The sequence below is a fragment of the Marmota monax genome, unplaced genomic scaffold (genome assembly GCF_021218885.2).
Source record: "Marmota monax isolate L192 unplaced genomic scaffold, Marmota_monax_Labrador192_F-V1.1 WCK01_AAM20220418_F8-fsc00006, whole genome shotgun sequence".
Classification (NCBI taxonomy): domain Eukaryota; kingdom Metazoa; phylum Chordata; class Mammalia; order Rodentia; family Sciuridae; genus Marmota; species Marmota monax.
The window spans coordinates 22,864,208-22,881,517 of NW_026693712.1; the positions used below are offsets into that span (position 1 = coordinate 22,864,208).

General features: G+C 34.5%; 1 protein-coding gene across 2 annotated transcripts in view; it reads left to right on the forward strand.

The window, feature by feature from the left end:
• Window positions 1–17,310, forward strand: part of Tmem232 (transmembrane protein 232) — a 245,196-nt gene that overhangs the window by 101,825 nt on the left and 126,061 nt on the right. For both annotated transcript variants that reach the window (XM_046460395.2, XM_058584316.1), the window contains exon 13: window positions 14,991–15,169. In XM_046460395.2, coding sequence (XP_046316351.1) covers window positions 14,991–15,169 — 179 coding nt within the window. The remainder of the gene's footprint in view (window positions 1–14,990; window positions 15,170–17,310) is intronic.

Consider the following 17,310-nt stretch of genomic DNA (forward strand, 5'->3'; position numbering starts at 1 on the left):
TGGCTCATTAGGCTCATTACACTTGTAAAGTGTCCACTAATAGGAGGTGGATGCTGTGCTGTGCCTTCTTCAAGGAAGGCATGCCAGTCAGCTTTGGCCTTTGATGCCATTTGTTCCATTCATAAGACTGTTTTAGATTAAAATACTTCTTGGTTTACATTTGTGTATGTAATTGTGTGTGTGTATATATGTCTATATTTATACGTGGGCATGTATGTGAGCATATATATGGAAAAAAGCTGCCTGTGCTGACATTTGATAAATGTAGCATTTCAAACCAATAGGGGAAATAATGGATTATCAATAGATTATGTTTTGATAATTAATTATCCATTTAACCTTTTTAAAGTTAATTAGTTAGCACACACCATACCTACACATAAAAAGTTTAAAAAGTCCTCAGAAATTAAAACATTTAAAATAATCGGAATAAAATATAGCTCAATACCTTTTAGACCTCTAAGCAAACAAGGTTGACTAAATAAGAGAAAAATCACAGTTCTTGAAAGACATGATGAGAAACAACTGCACAAAGATCATAATATCTGTGCAGAAAAAATGATAAAATTTGAAATTCAAATGAAAGTTGGAAATCATATATACATGTTATAAAACAGAAATGATGATGATACTGAATGAAATACCACTTGTAATTACTACTGCCATCCTCAGCCTTCAGCGTGGTTTATGAACTTTTTAGATGGCTGAAACTGGACAAAAACTAAATCCTAATTTGACCTGTATGTCTCTCTACACTGATCCCTATGGTGGAATGTGAGCTACTTACAGGTTGACCTATGAGTCCTTATTTGGAACATCAAACACATTTCTCCAAATCTATAAACTTCACTGAGAAACTCTTTGATATGAGTTGGTCGAATCTCTAGGCCATAGCGGGGTACCTTCCTCTTTCTTGTCTATGTTAGTACTTCAAGGTGAGCTGAGAAGGGCCTGGAGCTGGACTTTCCAGGAATATGGCCTGAGATCAGTGCTTTAGAGAGAGCAGGCTGGGTGAGGAATGCCTCAGGCGCTCTTTCCTGTTTTCTATTTACTGAAGCCTTGGTTGAGCAGGGCTGCAGGAAAGGCAGAGGGGAATAGTTTCAGTTCTGAATGAGTGATAATAGCTGGAAATTTTAAGTATGAGGTGAAGGAAGAATAGCTTCTCTGGCCAAATACACTACTCACTTGTATTTCCATTTTTCCAACCATGAATAGGAACTATACTTTGTGGTCTAATATTAGTTACATTTAACAAATAAGTGAAAATAAGTTACATTTAACAAATAAATGAAAAGCTGACCATTTTTACTTTGTTAACATCAACACTGCTTCAGCAACCAAGGCTTAATCTGTGGTCTGTAGAACACTACTATTAACTATAAAGGTCAGAACTCACCCTCCAAATTTACTCGAGGATTTTCAGAAAGTCCAAAATAATCAGGATAATGGGTTACCAGCATTTGGATTTTTTTTTTTCTAAAAAATGTTGTTACTCTTCTCAAGATGTTTTGTTGTCATTTCTATGAATGAAATAATCAATCTAACCTTGTCCATATTTAAACTAAAAGGATCTACCACCTTGTTCTGTTTATTTGCTGATATTATCACTGCTATGCCTTTAGTTGAGAGAGACTGAAATAACATGCTGGATTAATCAAAATGCTTTCACCATGTAAGATCTTCACCTACTTAAAAATAGGAGTTGAAAATAAGGGAGTTGAAAATCTTATATGTGCTTTTGAAACATGAACAAACAAATTATCCCATTTGATTCAATTGTCTAAAACCCATTGACAGCTGAACACAGAGGGAAAAGATCCATGAACTAGAAACAATGCAATATTTCTTAAGTATTTAAGATACTAAAGTTAATCCCAACATACCATTTTAAAAAACAAATTTTTGTAACAATGTATCTTAGTACAGAAAAAAAAGGGATTTAGGCTTCCTGTTCAAATTAAGAAACTGATATATGTACATTAATAAAAATAACTCACTAGATACTTGTAACTTCCTATGTTGTATGATGTAGAATTATATTAAGATCCTCCAGTGTGCTTCAGAATGATTTTTTCTCATATTTAATATGATCCAGAAATGAATATTAATATCCTAACACCACATTTCTTTTTACCCTCCCATCCATTAAGAATAACTTGATAATATGTTCATAGATAGAGAAATTTCTAATTTGATCTAATACATTATTCCTGCATTTGGTCCAGACATTTCTTAAGATTTTTGAGTGAAGAGCTATTTCAACCCTATGGTATGATTTATGTAAAGATACACACACAAACGCACACACACACACACACATATCATTTCACATTTTTAGTACTTACCTTTAATAGTCGTTATATTCTTTTTTAAAGAAATATTTTATGAGTACAGCCTGAAAACTATTATTTTAACAGATTTTCAGTGTACAATGCAGTATTGTTATATATAGACATAATGGTGTACAGCAGATATCTACAGTGTATTCATTCATCCTATATAACTAAAAGTTCATCTTTAATAGTCATTGTATTCTTTCATAAAGTATATTTTAGGAGTACAACCTGAGAACTACTCTTTTAATGGAGTTTTACATTTACAATAGAGTGTTATTATATATCGGCACAATGGCTTACAGCAGATCTCTAAAACTTATTCATCTTGCATAACTGAAATTTTACAGCCATTGAGTAGCAACTCTCCCATTAGTGCAACACTTGTAACCACCATTCTCCTCTTGGCTTCTTTGAGTTTCACTGTTTCAGACACCTCATATAAGTGGAATCATGTAGTGTTTGCCCTTCTGTGACTAGCTTAATTCACTTGTCTTGAAGTCATCAAAGTTTATTTATGTCATTGCATATTGCAGGATCAATGAACATGAGAATGCTAAAATCTGTCAAGAACCAGGTTCTAATTCATTTGTATAAACATCCAGAAGTAGGATAGCTAATCATATGGCAGTTGGTTTTCATTTTTGGAGGATATGCCATATTGTTTTCTATAGTAGCTGACCATTTTGCAGTCCCATCATCAGTATAAACAATTTCTAACTTCTTTACACCCCTGTCAGCACTTATCTTTTGACTTTGAACATCTTTTCATATACCTGTTGGCCATTTGTATGTGTTCTTTAGAGAAAGATCTTTTAAAATCCTTTATTCATTGTTTTTAATCAGGCAATTAGGGAGGTTTTGCTATTGAGTTTTAGGAGTACCTTATACGTTTTGGAGAATAACCCTTTAGTATATGTGTGGTATGTGAATATATTCTTCCACTTTTTAAAAGAATGTCTTAAATGTGATTTTGTTTCCACTATTCTCATTATGTTTAACTTTTTTCTTGGGATTATGGATTCAATTTCGCAAAAGGTTGCTACAGTTCCAGGCATCATATCTGCTTCTAAATCACTAGCCATTGTGTTATTTGTATTTTCAATACTCTTTTCACTTATTTCTTTTAGTTGTGAATAACCATGAATGTAAATTATTATCATTATGTTAGACCTTACCCATTTTTATTTAAAAATTTTTCTGATACATGACAACATAAAAATGGAACATTTTTGTGGTGTACCATCAGATGTCTTGATACATGTATGAATTGTACAATGTTCAAATCTGGGTCAACAAACATATCTCTTCAAACATCATTTATAGTAAAAACATTAAAATCGTTTCTTCTGGCTCTTGAAATAAGCAGTATATTATCATAATATATGTTCACCTTACTATGCAAATGACAAACCAGAACTTTTTATTATCTTGTTATAACTTGGTACCTATTGATCATTTCCCAACTCTGCCCACTCTCCCCAGCCCCTGGTAAGCACCATTCTACTCTTAGCTTCTATGACATCAATCTTTTTAGATACCTCATATTAGTGAGACTACGCAGTACTTGTCTTACTGTGTCTAACTTATATTATTGAGCATACTGATCTCCAGTTCAATTCATGGTGTTACAAATTACAGGATTTTATTCTTTTTAATAACTGAATAGTATGCCATTGTCTATATGTACTACATTTTCTTTATTCATTCATCATTTGATGGATACTTAGGTGGTTTCCACTTTATGGCTATTGTGGATATGTTGCCACAGATGTATTCTTCAATATATTGATTTATTTTCCTTTGGATATATACAGCAGTGGAATTGTTTGATCACCTAGCAGTTCTTACATTTTTGAGGAACCTCCATAATATTTTCTAATTCTGTACTAATTTTCATTTACACGGTGTACAAGAGACCACTTTTCTTCAATCCTTACCAGCACTGTTATCTTTAGTCTTTTTGATAAGTCATTTTTATTGGGATAAGGTGATACCTTACTGTGGTTTTGATTTGCATTTCCCTGATGATTAGTGAGATTGAACATTTTTTTTCAATATACTCATTGACCAATTATGTTTTCTCTTAAGAAATACCTGTTTTATCTATTGCCTGTTTTGTTACAAAATTATTTGTTGTGTTGGATTATGTATTTTTTTTCTTTTTTTTTTTTTTTTTTTTGCTATCAAGTGTTTGGAGTTACCTACATACCCTATCATATGTATAATTTGCAAATATTCTCTCCCATTCTGCAGGATGTCTCTTTACTCTGATGATTGCTTCCATTGCTGTGCAGAAGATTTTCATTTTGGCATAGTTCTACTTGCTTATTTTTGTTTGTTGCCTGTGCTTTGGTGTCTCTGAAATCTTTGCTCAAACAAATGTCAACAAGAATTCCCCATTTCTCCTCAGAAGTTGTAAAACTTCATATTTTATGTTTGTCTTTAATCTATTTTGATTAGATTTTTGTAAATGATTCTAGTATATGTATAGAATAAAGGTCCAATTTCATCCTTTTACATGTGGATAACTAGTTTTTCCAGCACCATTTGTTGAAAAGACTGTTCAATACCCCATTGGTCTTTCTGTCAGTCTTTAGGCCAATACCATAAATATAACATAGTTTCATATGATGAGATTAAAAGTGCTTTTTTTTTCTACAATTTTTTTAGGTTTTTAGAAGAATTTGTATTAATTTTGCTTTGAATTTGTGGTAGAATTTGCTAATGAAATCATCTGGTTTGGGGTTTTTCTTTGGTGTGAGGTTACAGAACTGTTCGGATTTTATTTCTTTGATTCTCTCTTGGTAAGTTGTGTGTTTCTGGAGCTGTATTTATTTCATCCAGGTTGTCCAGTCAGTATATAATAATTTTTCATAGTAGGCTCTTCATCCCTTTTATTTCTGTGGCATCATTTGTAATATATCCTCTGTCATCTTTTATTTTATCTGCGTCCTTTTCTTGGTCTAGCTAAAAGTTTGTCAATTGTGTACGTGTTTTCAAAAACTTAGTTTGGTTGATTTTTTTTTTTAAATTTCTATTCTCTATTTCTTCATTTTCTTCTGTTAATTTTGACATTTGTTTATTTATCCCCTTCTTATTTCTTTTTTTAAATTAAATTGTTTATTTAATTAGGTAAATATAACTGCGGAATGCATGTTGATTCATTGTACACAATTGCAGCACAACTTTTCATTTCTCTGGTTGTACACAACGTAGTGTTGCACCATATGTTCAGTCATACATGTACGCAGGGTAATGATGTCCATCTCATTTCACCATCTTTCCCTTCTTGTTTCTTGGAAAGTTAACTTACATTGTTTCAGGTCTTTTTTCTTTTTAAATATAAACATTTATCACAATAAATGACCCTCTTACAACTGCTATTGCACCATTTATAAGTTTTAGAGTACTGTGTATTTTGTTTAGCATGTCCCAACATATTTTGTAGTTTCCCATTTGATTTTTTCCAAGACCCAGTGATTTCCCAAAAGTGTATTTTAGTTCATATAAATTTGCAAATTTTCTAGTTTTTTTCTGCTATTAACTTGTAATCTCTTCCATGCTGTTGGAAAAGGTAGTATGATTTTGTTATGATCTAAAGAGTCCTTGGGGATTTTTTTTTTAATGTACTTGAGAAGAATGTATATTGTACTGTTTGAGAATTCAATGTTCTCTATATGTCTGTGAGGTCTGCTAAGCCTTTACTGTTATTTAAGTCTGTTGTTTCATTGTTATTTTTTTAATTCTCTCTAATATTGAAAGGGAGATATTAAAATTTCTTAATATTTACTGTCTTGTCATTTTTTTTAGTCTGTCATCAGTATTTCCTTTATACTTTTGCATGCTCTGCTGTTGGTTGTATATATATTGATAACTATTACATCTTCCTAGTGGATTGTTCCTTTTACATTAAATAATGTACTTCTTCAACTCTTATGACTGTTTTTGACTTAAAAGTCAATCTTTTTCTGCTGTAAGTAGAGCCACCCTGGTTCTCTTTGGATACCATTTGCAAGTAATATATTTTTCCATGCCTTTACTTTCAGTCTATAAATTTTCTTAAAAATAAAGTGACTCTTTTGTAGGCAGCATATCTTTGTATCTTATTTTTATTAAGGCATTTTAATTATTCATAACATAGAGTTTCATTGTGGCATAGTTGTACATGCATATAGTATACTTTGATCGTATCTACCCCCTTGCAACTCTCCCTACCCTTCCTTTCCTTTTTCCCCTTATCTTCTTCCTCTTCTCATTGGATCTTGATTTTATTCATCTATTCAGCCACCCTTTGTCTTCCAGTGGCATTTAGTTAATTTAAATTTGAGTAATTATTCATTTGAAAGGATTTATTTTTGTCATTCTTTTCCTTGTTTCTGTCTTTTCTTCTTTTTATCTTTGTGTGTGTGTGTGTGTGTGTGTGTTGATATACTTTGATTCTTTTCTCTAATTCTTTTGTGTGACTTCTATAAGTATTTTCTTTGAGGACACAATGGGGGCTATTTAAAATATCTTATAACTGTCTATTTAAGTTGATAACAACTTAACTTCAATCTCATAAAAATTAGAATATTTTTCTTGACCTTCTATGGACTATAATCACATAATTAATATTTCTTTATATTGCACATCTATGAACATATGTTTAATTTTTTATAATTCTTTTAACTCTTATGATAGAATTAACATTAATTTTATCATTACCATTAGGGTAATATGCTATTCTACCTTTGCACATTTATTGACCTTTACCAATGAATTCTGTTCTTTTTTTATGCTGTCATATTGCTGTTTTGCCTCCTTTTGTTTCAAGTTGAAGATCTCCCTTTAGCAATTCTAGTAGTAAAATGTGCTCCTACAACTTGTTTTTCTAGAAACTCTATCCTTCATTTTTAAAGTGAAGTTTTGTTAGGTATAGTACTCTTAATTGGCAGGGGTTTTCCCCTCAACATCTTAACTATATCATTCCAGTCCTTTCTGACCAGCAAGGTTATTACTAAAAATTCTGCCGATAGTCTCATGTAGGATCCCTTATACATAACAATTTATTTTCTCTTGCTTCTTTGAAAATTCTGTCTATGGCTTTTAAAAATTTGAATAGAATGTGTCTTGGTGTGAATTTCTAATTTTGGGTCATTTGGGCCTCCTGAATCTGGATGTCCATTTTTTCCCTACACTTGGGAATTTTTCAATTGGTTGTTCCTTTCTGGTTGTATGGTGCTATGCTTTGGAGGTAGGGGTTATGGCACAAGGGTGTTTCTGCTTTTCCTACCATATTTGGAATGGCTAGATATATGCTTACCAAGTGTACAGACATCTTCGTACTAGTTTCTGGATGACACTGGGACTTGATCCATGTGTTCATATTGAATTGGAATATCCACATATTGGGGAAGAGTCCAGTACTTCCTATCCTGCCATCTTACTGATGTTATCAATCATATTTCACTTTTTAAAGACATTCCAAGTAGGTATCAAATGGGAGGAATGATAAAAGTCTCTAAACAGGTTGATGGATGAGAAATTTAGGTACAGAAATCAGGAAAAGTAATGCCAAAATAGTGCTAAAGGATGCAGTTTTAGGTGAAGATATGGACACTGTACTAGACTTGGTGTCAGAAATTTGGGATGCCAGAAACTTGTGATGAATCACAGCTCAGTTTTCAAGTTCTGGATGAATTTAAGTAACTTACCATATCTCTCAGAAATTTAGTTTCTTCAACATTGTGGGTTTTAAAAGATTTTTTTGTATATAACATAGGTATTTACAAATATACAATTATTATTAATTTTTTAAGTATCCAAGATCATCCTTGTTATTTTTTGTTGTTGTGGCCCTTGGAAGACAAAAATCTGTGAAAATTATCTGCTGCTATTAAGATAAGTTATATTTCTTTGTGGTATAATTTAAATTAAATGAAATTTAAAATAAATCCAAGAGTCAGAAGTCTGATATTTCTTTAGTTAATTTATAAAAATCACAGTTGGTCTTGAACAACAACAACACAAAAGAACTACGTTTATCCTTGATTCTCAGTTATGACTCCAGAAATAATTATTTTTAATTAGCAGATTTCCATAATTGACTGTTGGAAAAGATTATGAAATTTTAAGAAAACAAGTTCTGTTCAATTACTTAATTATTCATGAACATTTTGACATCTTACTTGACATCCTGTTTCAATCAACTACCACATTCTAATAAAAGAATCATTTGACATTTTGTCTTTGGTTTTCAATGTTACCTGCAAAAAAGTGGGCATTTATTAATAACTTAGTTCTCTTTAATTTATTCAATTTATTATGTTGGGTATTTGTTTAGTGTTTATAGTAAAACAAATGTACCTGATCTTGTCCAGAACTCCCATTGTGATTATATATGCAAAATGACTCTTACTAATATTTACATATGGTTGTGTTATGTACATATAAAATATATAATTATAGATATATCGTCCTCATTTTCTAAGTCTAACACGATTCTAAAAATAAAGAGTGCCCTAGATTTTCTGCTCACCCTATTATGGATCCAAAATACTTTTCCAATTTTTCTACCAGTCTTTGTCTCTAATATTATCTCCTGTGAATTGTGGGAAACCTTAGGACTACCCTGTCTTTTGGCAGTAACTGTAAGTTTCGGGATTCCTGAGATGACCATCATGTTTGATAATTTTTTGAAAAGACTCCCTAAAGATAGCAAAGCCATTTTACTCCTGATATGGTTTCTGACTATGAAAGTAACACAGATTAAAACCAGCCAAGGAAAGTGGTGTGTATGGCAGCGTCAAGGACATTTCCAAGCATAGAGCTTCCCATGGTCCTCCGCCAATGCATGGAGAGCGTTTTCTTCTTCTAGTAATGATATATGTAAAACACATAGAATACTCATACAAAAGATCACTCAAGATTTTGTATCTATGATTTTTATTGGGGATCTGCCAAACATGCATTTGGTTGACTACATGCTACATGACTGGCCCTCATTGTTGCTCCTCTCAGAGGTTGAGCTAATTCCATGTGACCCAAGCCATCCCCACCAGAAATCACATTTTTATTACAAACTATCTATCAAGAGTCAAAGACTCCAAGGGAAACAAAGACATTTTTATCAGGAAGAGCATTCCAAGACCTATGAGGTCAATTCTTATAACCAGACCAAGTACAAAGGCCAGTCCTTCCTTTAGTTGAGGTTAATTTTTTAGTTATATGTCCCAAGTCCAAGCCATCATCATTTGTTTCTAGATTACTTCAAAAAGTTGAACATCTCCTTGTTCTTCTCTTATGCCCACTGAAATCCATTTTCTACCAAAAAGCCAGAAAGATAAAGTAAGTTCATTTCCCCCCTTCTTTAAAATGCTGTGATACAAAGTAGAGATATATAGGATTAACAAGTCCAGAAATGTAATGTACAACATGAGGATGCTAACAAAATCATATTGTGTATGGGGGGGAAAACTTACCTTTTGAAAGTATTCTACCAAGAGACAATTAGATTTTGGATACTATTTAGTAAATACCCTTGGTTTTGAATTAGTAAAAATAAAATGCTATGATAGCTTTTAAATATATTAATAATAAAATATTAATTACTTTCCATAGTATACAAATTGGCTCTGATCATTCAGAGTTTATCCATGTAAAGGACAAATGTATCTGATCTTTCCCAGAACCCCCAGCTATATCCATTCTCTCCTTTCTTTGCATTCAAACTATCATGCTATTCTAAGAGCAAAGTCGGTGCATTTTCTGACCCCCTATTGAGAAGCATTTCCTCAGATCCTTGTTTGGTTAACTTTCCTTTATCCATCAGAACTTATCCCAAATATTACCTCCTCATAGAAGTCTTTCTTTCACTATCTATAATAGCTTTTTCTTCTAGTTATTGCTGGTCACATCACCATCTTCCATTATTCTCATGACACTTATTATGAATGGATATTTTTTAATATACTTTTTTAGTTTCTGTCTTTCTCAACCAAAATTAAATATCCCCAAAGCAGTAATGTTGCTTTCTCTTTGGTACAAAGAACAGTAGGTGTTTGTTAAATGCATGGCTGGATGACTGGTTCTTGTCCAACTCTGGTCATTGATCTGCTTCCTTTCATGCAACGTGGCATTTCATACAGTGTTTTGAACCACAGCTGACATTCCAGTTACCTTTCAGTGACACTTTTGATTCTGTGGTGTCAAATTATATTTGTCAAAATTGTAAAAGCTTTTGTCATTTATGCACATTCATATGAGTAGAAATGTTTATATTTCATGTCCACTGAATATTTGCAATCTATACATCTAATGTGGCAATTAAATGCTACCAAGGAATACAACCACTAATATGTAGCATTGTTACCAGAAAAGAGTCACAGTATTGGTTTTCAAATAGAATAGTTTCTTAATAAATTCTAAGAATTTATTATTTTGGTTCAGCTTTTTTATTTCCTAGGATACTGTCTGCTTATCTGTAGACACAGATCCTGTTTCTTGCAGTATATTTAAAGTGACGTCTTTGATAGCTGCCACAGGGTCACTGAAAGCAGAACAGAAGAGTGCCTTATGCTACAGCTTGGTCCCTGGATGAGGAACTTCAGAGCAGGCATGCTTCTCAGCAAATGTCTAGACGTGCAAATGAGAACACGGTCTACTTTTTATGACAGTTGCAACACACACCATCTGTCTTTATAAGGTTTTTTTCTTCATTTACTGTCAATCAATTAGATTCTCCCTACAAATATTATTCATCAGCTGTATTTCACTGGTGTTTAAGTCAACAGGTGAACAGGTCACTTTTAGACTCATAAAAAGAATGTTCAAAGAAATTGTGAGACTGAGACATAATTATCAGAGAGTATCTAACGGCTCAACATTGGTCCTGCAAATTCTAAAATCAAATTATACCAGTTTGATAATTAAACAGTTGTGGTTTTATCAAACATTAATCTTCAAACAAATTTAAAATATATGGACAGAAGGTAGTTTGTATGTACTTTAACGATTCTTGTCAATGTAAAGATGTTGGGAGTATCTAAATAAAAGAGAAATGAGTTAAAATGCACAGTATGTTTTATTTATAATATTGTTTGAAAGCTATTTTACTGAAGCTCACAATTCCAGTATTATTCATTTAAAAACTCAAAATTATTTCTCACTCATATTGAATTCAGGCATTATGTTTCACTAATGCTTCACAAATCAATACCCTCACTCTTACTATTTTACTTGCATTTCAGCCATGTTGTAACAAGCTACAGATTATTAAAAATTGTATTCTCTCATACCCATGCTACACTTTCCACATTTTTATTTCCTTTGAACAAACTGTCTTATCTTCACAATCTCCTCATTTTTTTAAGTGGTTTCATTATTGTTTGAGTCTCCTGAGCTTCAACGCGAACTTCTCCTTTGCCTTTCATTCCCTCTTCTCCCTCATAGCAAGAAATCTTATTAGACCTTTGCCACGGTATCTTAAGTTTGTCCCTTCCTTTCTAGTCTCCTGCTGCTCATCATAGTGAAGACCTAGATTACCTCATAAAACTCCCATATAGGCTTCCCAGTTTATTGCTTGAGTAGACTAGACGTAACACTGCATTGAGCAGGAATAACATTACTCCTTTGCTCAAACATCCATCATTTAATCTGACCCCATTTATCCTGAGCTATCGAATCTCAACTATTTTAATAAGAACTCTCCACTCAAGCTCAATTTGAGATACCCACTATCATCTTCTCTTGTCTTTCCTTACTGTTACCTCTCTGCTGGAAGTCCTATTACTGGTCCAACTGTTCTGATTTACTTAGCCCTGTTCCCATTTGTCCTTGAAAGCTATGTGCTTTAAGAAACCCCTCAGTCCCAGATAAATGGAGACACTTTTTTACTCTGTCTATTCCCCTCATTCAGTGGACATACTTTTAGAAATTAGATCTACTATGTTGCAGGCATTATGGTAAGTGCTAGGAGCGTAAGAGAGAATAAAATATAATCCCATCCTCCCATTGTTTAGAATCTGTGGGTGAAATAGGCAATTATAATATGATATGTTATTATCTAGTAAGTACAAGGGATGTAGCTAATAGCTAACCATGGACACAATTCTCTTTCAGAGAAGGCTTTTTAATGACAAGATGCAGAGGAATGGCTATAGTATAGTAATCAAAATATTTTTGGACAGAATGACTTCTGATTAAGTCAATGGAATAGTTTATATTAAGACTAGAAGATAGAATTAAGTGTGTATTCAAGAACTTCAATCTTTTTTTCTTAATGTAGTATATTTGCAAGTTGCGGGGAGAAATAAAAGAGTTGTAATATATGTATTTCAGAAAGATTAGAAAGACAGAGCCGTGATTGTCTGGCTATGCAATTTGGAATTTACATAGGGACAAAAGGCTATGGATAAGTTGTAAACAGGGAAGCAAAATGATAGATTTACAAAGTCATTTTTCACAACCTAGATTACCAATGGTGAAGCAGACTGGACAAGACAGGAAGAGGAAAGCACAGACAGGAAGTTAGTATGTAATTATTCACAGTGCTAACATTTTCCAGGTGTCCACCCAGTGAAATATCCCTCAATGTCTTCCTCTGCTCTGTTTCCAAGTTTACCTCTTAGACAAGGTCTGACGAGGTCTCACCTTCTCTAAGTCCCTTCCTCACTCTTCCAGCTCTCACTGATCCCTTGCTTTGGTAGATTGATTACCTTTTCATGAACTGTTGCCCTCTACCTTCTCATACAAATTATTCTGTTTCTAGACTTGTTAACTACTTGAAGCCACAGGTTATCTTTCTTTCGTCCAAGGGCAAAGAAAGTATTTTAAAAATTAAATTCGTATTTCTTGATTAAATTTCATTTTCTAGCAAAAATGTTAATTACCAATCATTCAAATGAGGTATTTTTCATTTTTATATAATGTCAAATATTGCAGTACACCAGTTTTAATGAATGAATTTGTTATGAAGAGAAAAATCACATTTCCCCAAGAACAAGCTGCTTCATTGTAGCTTCATATTTGCATCTTTGACTCTCTCTTAAAGTACCAATGATAGAAAGGGTAGAAGGTACTTTAAGATTGGAAACTAGAAATATGCCTTCCTTCTCCATTTCTAAAACATGTACATATTTTCTCTTTTGCTTCCTCTTTCTACTTTCTAGTTTCACCCTTTTGTATGAATGGAATGGAAGGTGGGTTATGGAAAGGAAAGCACTTGTCTGAGTTAGAAAGAGTGTCCCTCATGGAACAAGATTATATGGCACTCACTTATCAGCTCTTTGATTCAAGGGAGGTTCATATGTTTATAGGTTCATATATTCTGATTTCTCATTCTAAAGATAACAAAATCTACATGGCAAGACTGTAGTGAGCACAAGAACTGGGGCAACTAGATGGCATTCCCATGCATGCTAGTTATAATAGTAATTATTATCATTAACTTTCATTTTTCTCATATTTATTTGGTATATTAGAGTTGTATGTAACAGTGGGATTTGTTGCTACATATTTGTACATGCACATAATATAACAATATAATTTAGCCAAGATCATTCCCCAGTACATCAGATTGAATTAGGGAAAGTTGAGGATCTGGCTTTTCAAATTGTGCTTACATTCTTATGCAAGGAGGATATTGATGATTCCCAGTGTTACATGGACTATAACCAGTACTTTCTGGAAAAGTGCAACATGAATTTTAATGGGCTTTTGAGCCCTTCTAACCTTCCTCTCTCAGCATTTTATTGCTCTTGTTCTTCAAATAGGCTTAGTATTTTCACATTGCTCTTTGACTAACATAAGTTTTTCTCCCCTTTGAGGACTGTATTATTTTATTCCTCTTATTTATGTATTCTATCTGTACCTAAACCAGAATTATCTTTTCCTGAATATTACTGCATAGCAGTATACTATAGCCATGCAAGAAATATTTAAGATAAAGAGTAAATACTTAAGATAAAGAGTAAATAGAAACTTCTTCCTCCTTTCTGTAAGATGAGTACATATTTTGAAAGTGGAACTTCATGATATATATATAAATTGCTAATTGTTACAAAAAGTTTTAAAGGGAGGTGTCTTAGATATTTTTAATCTTCTTTACACTCAGTATTCTTTTCTCCTATTCCAATTTATTTATGTCCTTATTATCTAAAAAAATCTTCCAAATAATAATTGCATCAGTAATTTCTTTTTGCCTTTTGCATTATTTTAAGTTTTCTTCTTGGTTCAAATGCCAAGTTTAATAGAGCTTTGTTATTTTGTTGTTGTTGTTTTACAATGGCAAGTGATTTTTTTCCTTTTCCCCTGATTTATTCTAAAAATTCACTCTGGTAGATTATGTGTTTATCCTGCCTTAAGCACATTCCTCTTCACTTGAATTTTAAGGACTTGTTTTTCCATGTGGTTCACAGTTTACCCATGCATATTTTAATTTATGAGGTGTAGTAGTTGGGTACAGTTGATATTTTCAAATGGTTAGGATGTGAGATATTGTGTGCTGTTCTAAGGGAATAAAATCAGTTAAGGGTCAAAAATTTCCAAAGCTTGTAATTTCAGGCTTTATACTATTATTATGAATTTTGGTAAAATTGTTTTTTTTCCCCCACCTAGCTATACTCCAGTAAGGTGAATAAAATAAAAACTTTACAAAGAATGTTTCTATTTCAACAGGTCACCAAGTGGTCTTTGTTGGATACTATGGCTTAGTGTATAACATGGTGAAAATGTTGTGGGAACTTAGGGATGATGAGGAACAAGATGGATTTAGAAACACGATATGGAAAACATTACAAATAACAAAGGATTATGAGAAAGATGAACGAATCCAAAATGCAATCAACATAGCCCAGGTAAGAAAAAACACTGCTTGAAAAATTGATGCTTCTATCATCAGCTATCTTGCTTGTTAATTTATTCTTTATGCAAAGAATGAACAAAAAATGTTCACATTCAGTGAGTATTGGTGATTCACAGTGGAGAATACCGTTTCTAAAATTGAACATTGCCCTATATTTCTTTTTATTTTTTTACAATTTTATAGACTACAGTTTCTGACGAAACAAATAATAGAATAAAAAGCACAATCAAATAATGCGTTTTTTTGTTTGTTAGTTTGTTTTGGTACCAGGGATTGAATTCAGGGACTCTTCACCACTGAGACACATTCCCAGCCCTTTTATTTTTTTTCTTTTTAATTTTGAGACAAGGTCTTGATAAATCGCTTAGTGCTTCACTAAGTTGCTGAGGCTGGCTTTTTTTTCCTTCTTAGATATACATGACAACAGAGTGCATTTTGACATATTGTACATACATGGAGTTTTATCCTAATTATGGGTTAGGGTTAGGGTTAGAGTTAGGGAATTATCCTAATTAGGACCCCATTCTTGTGTTTGCATATGATGTGGAGTTATACTGGAGGTATAATATTCATTTATGAACCTAGGAAAGTTATGTGTGATTTATTCTACTGTTTTTCCTCTTCCTATCCTCTTCCTTTCCCTTCATTTCCACTTTGTCTAACCCACTGAACTTTTATTCACCCCCATCCCCACACTTGTTGTGTGTTAGCATCCACATAACATTGAGCTATTTTTGTTTGAAGAGAGTTGAGCTGTAAATGGTGGCATAAAACCAGACCTCCAAAACCTTTAATGGAAACAGAATTAAATAAATTTAACAAATCTATAAAAATACCCATTAGCAGAGCTGCCAACCACGCCTGCAAGGTAGGCAGGCCTGCGACCCACCAGCAGAACAGGCGCAGTGGCCTGCTGAGGGGCAGAGCCGCCCCCTCCCCCAGCGCCTGCAAGGTGGGCAGAACTGTGACCACCCACAGAACAGGCGCAGCGGCCTGCTGAGGGGCAAAGCCGCCCCCTCCCCCCGCGCCTGCAAGGTAGATGGAACTGTGACCACCCACAGAACAGGCCCAGCGGCCTGCTGAGGGGCAGAGCCGCCCCCCCCTGCCGCGCCTGCAAGGTAGGCGGAACTGTGACCACCGACGGAAAAGGCCCAGTGGCCCGCAGAGGGGCAGAGCCGCCCCCTCCCCCCGCGCCTGCAAGGTAGGCAGACCTGTGACCCACCAGCAGAACAGGCCCAGCATTCTGCGGAGGAGCAGAGCTGTCCCACGTGCCTGCAAGGTAGGCAGACCTGCGACCACCAACAGAACAGGCCAGACCTCCAACCGACAGACAGAACAGGCCCAGCGGCCTGCGGAAGGGTAGAGCCGCCCCTCCCCCGCGCCTGCAAGGTAGGCGGACCGGCGAACCACCGGCAGGACAGGCCCAGTGGCCTGCAGAGGGGCAGTGCCGCTGCCCGCGCCTGCAAAGTAGGCAGAACTGCGACCACCGACAGAACAAGCCTAGCGGCCCTCAGAGGGGCAGAGCCGCCGCCCGCGACTGCAAAGTAGGCGGACCTGCTACCGACCGGCAGAACAGACCCAGCGGCCTGCCGGCGTGGTAGGCACATTGCCCCAATTGAAGGAGGGGCAGAGCCGCCGCCCGCACCTGCGAGGGAGACTTTGCAACTATACAAGAGCAATATAAATATATAGGGGGAAAATTCAATAGCACAACAGTTTCACCAAGCAGAAAGAAACGCGAACAGTATGAAGAGACAAGGAAAGAAAGGACCACAAGCAATGCAGGTTAACTCAACTTTAGAAGAGGTAATATCTGCAGCAGATGGAATGTCAGATAAAGAATTCAGGATATACATGCTTCAGATGATCTGGAGTCTCAAGGAAGACATCAGACAGCAAAATCAGACAATGAAAGAGCACTTCAACAATGAATTACATAAACAAATCCAAGAAGCAAAAGATCAACTATACAGGGAGATAGAGGTTATAAAAAACAAACAAACAGAAATCCTAGAAATGCAGGAAGCAATAAGCCAACTTAAAAACTCAATGGAGAATACTACCAGCAGAGTAGAACACTTAGAAGATAGAACATCAGACAATGAAGACAAAGTATTTCAACTTGAAAAGAAC